Here is an 8,704-nt window from a genome sequence, read left to right as displayed (position 1 = left end):
AGGAGTGTCCCAGTTTCTCCACATCCCCACCAGCCTTTATTGTCCTCTACTTTTTTGGTCTTTGCTGTTATTGCTGGTGTGAGATGATATCTCATTGTTGTTTTGATTTGCATCTCTTAAATAAGCTACTAATATCTTTGATATTATTATGTTTTGTGGACAATTTGTATTCCTCTTTTACTCTATGCTGTATTTGGGACCATTGGAACGCCCTCTCCTGCGAAGACTCTAGTTCTCTGGGTTTGTGATATGCTTTCTAGATTATTTTTTCTCAAACCCCTCTTCTTTCTCTGTGGACCTGTTAAATGCTAATGCTCGTATCTTTAGACTCTCTGCTCTCTTTTTCAGAGTTCTCATCTATTCTGTACCTTAATTGTCCTCTACTTAGGTGCTGCCTAAGTGTTGATCCTCTACTTATATCTTTGACCTGAGCTCCAAGACAGTATGTAATAGAATTGTTTTATCCCCACCATTTTCTGTTCTACCACCACAAGTCTCCTCCTCCACCACCTCCTTCTGGGTCTGTTTTGCTGAATGGAATTACTGTCAACTTAACTCCCCAAACCTGAAAACTCAGTGCATCATTGTCTTGTCCTGCTTTCTTTCTTCCTACCTCTCTCACTTACCAGAAAATTAAAACTTCTTTACTATCCTCCAACTTTTATTCTTTTTGTTTTCTGAAACACTAGATTTCTTATGCCTTTCTCCCATAACTCTCAACTGGTCTTCCTCCAATATCTCCTCTTCACTTCTATCCAAGTAGTATTTTCAAACCCTAAGCCTGAATTCATTACTTCTTTGCTTAAAACTCAGTCGCTCACCACTGCCTAAAGAATAAAGTTTATGCTCCTTAGCAAGGTATACAATACAATATTTCTTTGAGATCTCATAACACCCTGTGACTGTTTCTATTACAGCATTTATCATTTGACTGCTAATCATTGTTCACCTCACTTTGTATACTCCTTGAGAGCAGGGCTTTTGAATTCTGTATTCCTAGTTCTTATTACAGAACTATGACTTCAGAACATATGTTTACCATAGTGGTAAACACATGGAATATAGTTTATGTCTCTATTCCTCTGTTTCCCCAACTAGCCTATAAGATCCTTGAAGATTGGGAAAATGTCTTCATTGTTCTTGTTTCTCCCACTCCTCACACAGAACTTGCTAAGTATGAGGTGCTTAATCAGTGTTCGTTGACAATTCAGTGAATGACACCATGGGAAAGAGGACTCGATGGAAATTAGCAGTACTGAGTATGTTATGTGCTACTCACAGTGCTTGACACGTCATACATACTGTGACTTATTTCTTAAGAGGCACTTCATACATATCATGAATTATTCCTTACAAGACCTTTCCTTGGTGGATATTATGCCTATGTTGCAAGTTGGAAATCAAGGCTCAAGGAGATTAAACTGCTTAAACAGGGTCATGGGAGAAGTACCAAGAGTTGAACCCAAGTCTACTAATATTAAGTTCTATGGTCCTCCACTACAACACCTCACCTCCTTTTGAACTATGAACAAAGGAATCACAGCTTTGAAGACATAAACCAACTCTAAGTGCAGGACTTAACCTGGGTTTCCTGCCAATTATAACTCTTAATTTTAGAGAAAACAGGTCTCCACGAAACAGATTATCATTGAGAGGAGTATTCCCATCAAGACAGAGGTTTTCAGGGATGCCAAACTGCCCTTAAGCAGAAAAGAACATGATTATAGCTTTGAGATCAAGTAAGAAGACCCTTTCCTTTCAGTTATGGATACAGCCAGGAAGAAACAGGGTAGATGCACCCCTTTATCTAAAATAAAATGATAAGTGAGAAAGCATTCAGAGATTCAAGCATCAAGAAACACAGACCTAAGTAAAATATTCGTAGAACTTTTAATGTTTCTGGAGCCATTTTATCTTCAATTTCTTATTCCCCTTATCTATTTCTCTACAGCTTCCAGAAGTTTAAAACACCCAAATAAAAAGTCCTGAGTGCTAGTTCTAAGGAGAAGAGAGAGAAGTGAGCTTCAAACCTTCATCACCCCACTCAGTGGACAGTACTAAGGCAGAAGACACCAAGAAATGCACTAAGTGATGGTAGCACCTGAAGGAGAGGAGAGCATGTGGTCTTACTGGGGTTGACAAAGCAAGAAAATGAGACCTGGGGTCTGGAGAAAAGATTTTGAGTTTGAGAGGTAGGAAATTTCAAGAAGATTTCCCTCACCTCCAAAATTAACCTCACTCCCAGTAAACCTCAGTCTTTGCTCTGATATTAATCCTAACTAAAACCTAGATAACCACTGGTCTTTCCAACAACTATATGGCCATGGTACCTGAATGTGCATTCTGAGCAGGGCCACTAGAAGGTCCAGTTCTTTTTCTGCAACTGAAGGAGAATGCAGAACTTTCCCTGGGACAACTACAGCTCTGTGTCTGAGTTTATTCTTCTGGGTTTTTCCAGAGACTCCCAAATTAATGTGATTCTCTTTAACATATTTCTCTTTCTCTACCTCTGTACACTTCTGGGTAATGGGCTTATTGTAACATTGATTCACCGGGACTCTCGCCTCCACACACCCATGTACTTCTTCCTCAGTGTCCTCTCCATGCTGGACATGAGCTATGTCACCACCACCGTGCCCCAGATGTTGATACATCTGGTCCGCCAGAAGAAAACTATCTCCTACGTTGGATGTGTGGCCCAAATGTACATCTTCCTGGTATTGGGCATTACTGAGGGCTGGCTTTTCTCTGTCATGTCCTACGATAGGTATGTAGCCATCTGCTATCCACTCAGGTACAAGGTCATAATGAGCCCATGGTTATGTTGGGCAATGGTGGTCTTCTGTGGGTTATGGGGTATCAGCTGCTCCCTAGTCTACACTGTCTTTACCATGCGTCTACCTTACTGTGGCCCAAATGAAATTAACCACTTCTTCTGTGAGGTCCCTGCTGTCCTGAAGCTGGCTTGTGCAGACACATCCCTAAATGACCGGGTAGATTTCATCCTGGGCTTCATCCTTCTTCTGGTACCTCTTTCCTTCATTCTGGCCTCTTATGTCCGTATCTTTGTCACCATTTTGAAAATACGCTCAACTCAGGGTCGACTTAAAGCTTTTTCTACCTGTGCATCCCATATCACTGTGGTCACAATGTTCTGTGGACCTGCTATGTTTATGTACATGAACCCTGGGGCCAATGCCTCCCCAGAGAGGGACAAGAAACTAGCCCTGTTCTACAATGTCATCTCTGCCTTTCTTAACCCCATCATCTACAGCCTCAGAAACAAAGATGTGAAGAGGGCTTTCCTCAAGTTAATAGGCTTGGGCAGGACCACTGAGTGAGCCATTGGGGGCATTGAAGGATACCACTAACCATGAAATTACAGGCTCTATAGTCCTTCAATTCTCTTCCCTCTCATCCCAGGTAACAATCATCAACTTGATGGTTTAGATGGAATGATGGAGCTCTGGTAGCGTAGTGGTTACGAATTGGGCTGCAAACCGCAAGGTCAGCAGTTAGAACCTACCAGCTGTTCCGCAGGAGAAAGATGAGGCATTCTGCTCCCGTAAAGATTTAAAGCCTCGGAAACCCTGTACAGGGTTGCTATGAGTTGGAACCGACTCCACAGCACACAACAACAACATGTGTGAATATAACTGATATGGGACCTGATGATGGCTTCAGCAGCTAGGCAGTCCTCATAAAACAGGACACCTAATTTTTGTGTCTAATTCATCTGCTTCCTCAGGACCCGCCAAAGGACCCAACACAGATTTGACAATAAGTGAGTGAGTAGAATACAGATTGAGTGACTGAGTACATGAATATTAAACCTGTGAAATCAACTTAGGACAGATAGGACAAGATGAATCCCAAGTTCCCAGATCTTAGATTATTTCAATGAGAACCAGAAACAAGCCTAAAGAAACATGGTCTCAGGAGAAAGGAAAGGTGACTTTAGGAATAGACATTGGTTAGTGGTCATCCAGCATTTTCCAGGGGAGCATGGGTCCCAGTGTGTGTGAACCATCTGATCCTTGGAGAGGCATAGGGAAGAGATAATCAGAGAGGTTTCTTAGTACACAGATGAAATATCCTCCAAACCATGTCATTGTGGTTTAAGGACTCATGTTTGGAGCCATATTATTTCCTCATGTGTAAAGTGGAGCTAATGATAATAACAGCCAGTCACCACCTTGTAGAATTGTGAGAAGTAAATGTGGGTAAAGCTCTTAAAACAATGTTTTACACTTTTCATTTGCTATTCTTCTTATCGGAGTTCTGGTTTGGCAGTGCAGGATACTGTGCTGGGCTATATGGTCAGTTTGAACTGCAAGGTGTACGGTTCAAACCCACCAGCTGCTCCTTAGAAACCCTATACAGGGTTGTTATGGGTTGGAACCAACTTGACGGCACTTAACAACAACATCAGCAACAATTCTTATTATATTCTACTTATTTGTCCTAATGCCACAGTACCAAGCAGGCATCTGAGACCATTTCAAGTTAGAGAAAGGGGACATTCTGCTCACTAGAAAGGGATCGATAGCATTAACACATGATTAGTATTTGTTTATACTTTAGTGTGTTATTGTTGTTGTAGGGTTTCCAAGGATAGGCTGGTGACTTTGAACTGCTGACCTTGTGGTTCAAATATACCTCACAGTCTAACACATTAACCTGCAGTACGAGCTCTGGTAGTGTAGTGGTTACGAATCAGGCTGCTAACTTTAAGGTCGGCATTTGGAAACTACCAGTCATTCCACTGGAGAAAGATGAGGCTTTTCTGCTCCCGTAAAGATTTACAGCTCAGAAACCCCTGTACAGGGTCACTATAAGTTGGAACCAATTCCATGGTACTTAACAACAACCACAATAGGATTCCATACTTCAGTTTGGTATAAAGTTAATTAGCCTGCATCTATCACCAAGAAGTCAAGAAGCCCATGAACATTTTTGTTTTGTTTTTTAACTTTTTATTGTGAATTGAGTGAAGGTTTACAAAGCAAATCAGTTGTCCATTCAACAAGTCATATTTTGTTTCATCTCATTAATTGCAAACCCACAATGTATCTCACTTTTTCCCTGTGTTTCCTGTTTCCATTCCTAACTTCTTTCCTACCTCTGTCCTTGGGTAAATACTGCCCTTTTGATCTCAAATGGGTGATTATTCTAAGGCATGCATACTTTCCTAGTGTTATTGTTTGCATTATACATCTATTATTTGACTGAAAATTGAGCCTTGAGAGTGAGTTCATTTCCAAACTTGCAGGATGACTTAGACCCAATCTCAGGGGTTCCAACAGTCCTTATCTGACCAGTAAGCCTGTGGGTTTTTTTTGTTTTTGTTTTTTTTTTGTTGTTGTTATTGTGTGTGTGTGTGTGTGTTTAAATGATTTTGAAGAAACTCATGAACTTGGAATTTACCAAAATTTTGAGATACATGAAGAGACCATGCTCATAACCAGCCAGCATTCCTAAAGATATCTTAACATTTCTGCATGGAGAGCTTTAATAACCCTTTGTTCAAATATGATCTGAGTAATAATAATGTTGATAGGGAACTTGATTCAAGAAGATGTTGTAGGGAATGGGAGGATATTAAGATCATCATATTGCTGGCATCTCTTATCAGGGAAAGAAGTCTTTATTTTTAGTTTCTCTGGTAGCATAGTGGTTACGAATCGGGCTGCGAACCTTAGGGTCAGCGGTTCGAAACTACCAGCCGCTCCGCGGGAGAAAGATGAGGCTTTCTACTCCCGTAAAGATTTACACCCTCGGAAACCCTGTACAGGGTCGCTATGGGTCGGACCCGACTCGATGGCACTTAACAACAACAACAACAACTGGCGCCTTGGTGGATGCACAGGCAAGTTGCTTCATAGAATATTAGAAAATTGTACTGACCACACAGTATCTAGCCTCTGTTGAAAGGTAGCCAACACTCCAGTGAAGCCCAACTTGGAAAAGTTTCCAGAAACAACTTCTGCTCAACTTTGTTAAATCTCCCTCATCTCCAAGGTTTGCCCTCTCCTTTCCACCACCAGAGGAAAATCCAGAAGAGGGGAAGGTCCTGGCATTGTTTTATCCTCCTAGTCAGCATTCTAACATGCAACAGTGCATAGAACCATGCTAGACTTTCCTGCTCCAAATTTGTCGTTGACTTTAAGAGTTAAAATCATTCAGTGAACACAAATAACATGTTTTCAAAGAAATGTCTTGATGAAATACTATCAGTTATTGCTTGGGCACAAAGCAAATCTAAAAATGATGAAGGTTTCTTCTGATTAATAGTAGACCTTTGTAACAGAATTATTGAAACTTATAAATGAAGAGTCCTCAATAAAATAGTAATGATTTCAATCAAGGTAATACAGATTCAATCCAACCAGACATCATCAACAGTACTTTAGCTCAATAGGAAAATGATCATGGGATTGATGACAATTGCAATTACTGTAACTGGTATAAAAGCAAACAAAACCTAAACCACTGCCTGGAGTCTATTCTGACTCACAGCAACCCTTTAGGACAGAGTCAAATTGTCCCATAGGGTTTCCAAGCCTATAATCTCTATGGAAGCAAATTGCCACATCTCCTGAGAAATAACCTTTCAGTTAACAGCTGAACACTTAATCACCGAAGTAAAAAAGCTCCTACAATTGCAATAAGAAAGTGTATTCGGTTTGTACAGATGTTTGATGAACATGTTTTGGAAAATGGTAAAGAAGAGGGCTTGGATTAGAGATGCTGGGGGCAATAGGACAGACAGTTGGCAGGAGCCATACCAAAAAACTGGCAAGAAGTTGCAAACCTCCAAAGCACAAAGACAAAAAGAGGTATAGTTGAGATGCTAGAGAGTTGATCATGCTAGTCAACCTTCATTGAGATAATAGCGATACATTGGGAAAAGTTTGAAGGACAAAGGGATTTTATTAGATTCAAGAACATGTATGGTTGGACTATGGAGTCCTGGTGTGATATTGTGGGATAAAGCACTTGACCACAAGGTTGGTTTGAAACACAGTATCAGCAGTTCAAACTCACCAGTTGCTCCTTGGAACCCTACACAGTGTCGTTATGAGTTGGAGCCAACTTGATGGCACTTAACAACAACAACGATTGGAGTAAAGATAAGTTAAACTGGAGGAATTGTTGGAATAGAAAAGGATACAGGATATTTCAATTCCAAAGTGGGAAAAATTCTAAATGATTATGCAAAACTCTATCCAAGCATGTGCCTCCAGGGAAAACTCAGATTTTGGAAACCAGGTTAAGGAAACATTTTATAGGCCATAATTTTAAGAACATGGTTTCAGAGAAAATGTACAAAAGGAGGAGCCAAAGTTCAGAACAAACAGTATGGGGGAGAAAAACGAGGATGGAGGTCCAGGGTGGAACTTCTGAATGATGGTGCTAGAAATGGAAGAGACAGAACATGGTTGAAATCTCATCTTTTTTATTGACTAGCTATGAGACCTTGGATATGTCCCCTAACCACTCTAAATATTAGTTTTCTAAGTTTTGTTTTTTTTTTCTCTTAAGTAAAATGGAGATTATCATGTGGTCTCTCAAACCCACAGTCTACTTTCAAAGGTTAGAGAGACCATAATTGTCTGTGTTCAATCAGAAGATAGAAACAAACCAATAGGTTAAGCGGAGGAAGTTTAATTTGAAAAATGAATAAAACAGTATTAAAAGAGCAACTATAAATATAAGGAAACATCATATGGTAACCAAGGGCTAATGGAGAATGTCCAAGGAAGGACAAACTTGAAAAGAAAATCTCTTTGGAGAGATTGTGGCTCAGGCACTAGATAGCACAGATGAGTTTGTTGGTTTAGCCAGACCAGAGGTGTCTGGAGCTACTAGGTCAACAACAGGTAACCTCCAGAGTGTAGGCAAAAGACCAGGCATTCAGCAGCTAATGGTGTAGAAATGTAGTTCGAAAATGGGTCCCAGTAGGGGCAGAATGTCTTCATAATGTGTGGGGCTTACTAAAAAAATTGTTGCTCAGTATGTGACCTTCAGGCCAGGCACTGCATGTTGTATGTGTATTCACTGAGAGCCTTTGACAGGTGACTGACTATGCTCTGAAAAGTGGACACTGTGGACAATGGCTGCAAGGTCACAGTGCTTTCTAGACTTGTTTGCTAATATTTTGTTTAGTATTTATGCACTGACTTTTTTTAACTGATATTAGTCTGTATTGTGGTTTTTAAGTGCTATCATTTCTGACTCACAGTGACCCTGTGTATAACAGAACAAAACATTGCCTGATCCTGCCCTATCATCACAATTGTTGACACATTTGAGCCCATTGTTGCAGTCATGATGTTAAATTAGCCTTTACTGTCCTATATATATATTCTTGTTAAGTGCCTTTGAGTCAGTTCTGACTCATAGCGACCCTTATAGGGCTTCCAATGAGCAGCTGATGAGCTTGAACTGCTGATCTTGAGGTTCAAATTGACCTTGCAGCCCAGGGCATTAACCCACAGTGTTGTTGTTGTTGTTGTTAGGTGACATCAAGTCGGTACCAACCCATAGTGGCCTTATGCTTAGCAGAACAAAACACTGCCTGATCCTGGGCCAACCTCACTATTGTTGCCACGCTTGAGTCCATCGATGCTGCCACTTGGCCATCCCATCTCATTGGGGGTCTTCCTCTTTTTCTCTGACCCTCCACCTTACCAAACATGAT

The 8,704-nt window shown here is 40.7% G+C and overlaps 2 protein-coding genes across 2 annotated transcripts in view; both read left to right on the top strand.

Moving 5' to 3' along the window:
• The window catches only part of LOC102815416 (olfactory receptor 2D3-like), a 19,232-nt gene extending 17,253 nt beyond the window's left edge, over nt 1-1,979 (top strand). Inside the window, exons 2-3 of the mRNA XM_006839836.1 lie at nt 1,618-1,739; nt 1,952-1,979. Coding sequence (XP_006839899.1) covers nt 1,618-1,739; nt 1,952-1,979 — 150 coding nt within the window. The remainder of the gene's footprint in view (nt 1-1,617; nt 1,740-1,951) is intronic.
• A 414-nt stretch (nt 1,980-2,393) lies between these two features.
• LOC102815042 (olfactory receptor 2D3-like) lies at nt 2,394-3,341 on the top strand. Its single transcript, XM_006839835.1, has one exon. It carries the CDS (start codon nt 2,394-2,396, stop codon nt 3,339-3,341), a length of 948 nt encoding a protein of 315 aa, XP_006839898.1.
• Nucleotides 3,342-8,704: the final 5,363 nt, after the last annotated feature.

The sequence above is a fragment of the Chrysochloris asiatica genome, unplaced genomic scaffold, assembly GCF_000296735.1.
Source record: "Chrysochloris asiatica unplaced genomic scaffold, ChrAsi1.0 scaffold00026, whole genome shotgun sequence".
NCBI lineage: Eukaryota > Metazoa > Chordata > Mammalia > Afrosoricida > Chrysochloridae > Chrysochloris > Chrysochloris asiatica.
The sequence above is the reverse complement of the archived record's forward strand: the minus strand, read 5'-3'. Positions and strand labels throughout refer to the sequence as shown.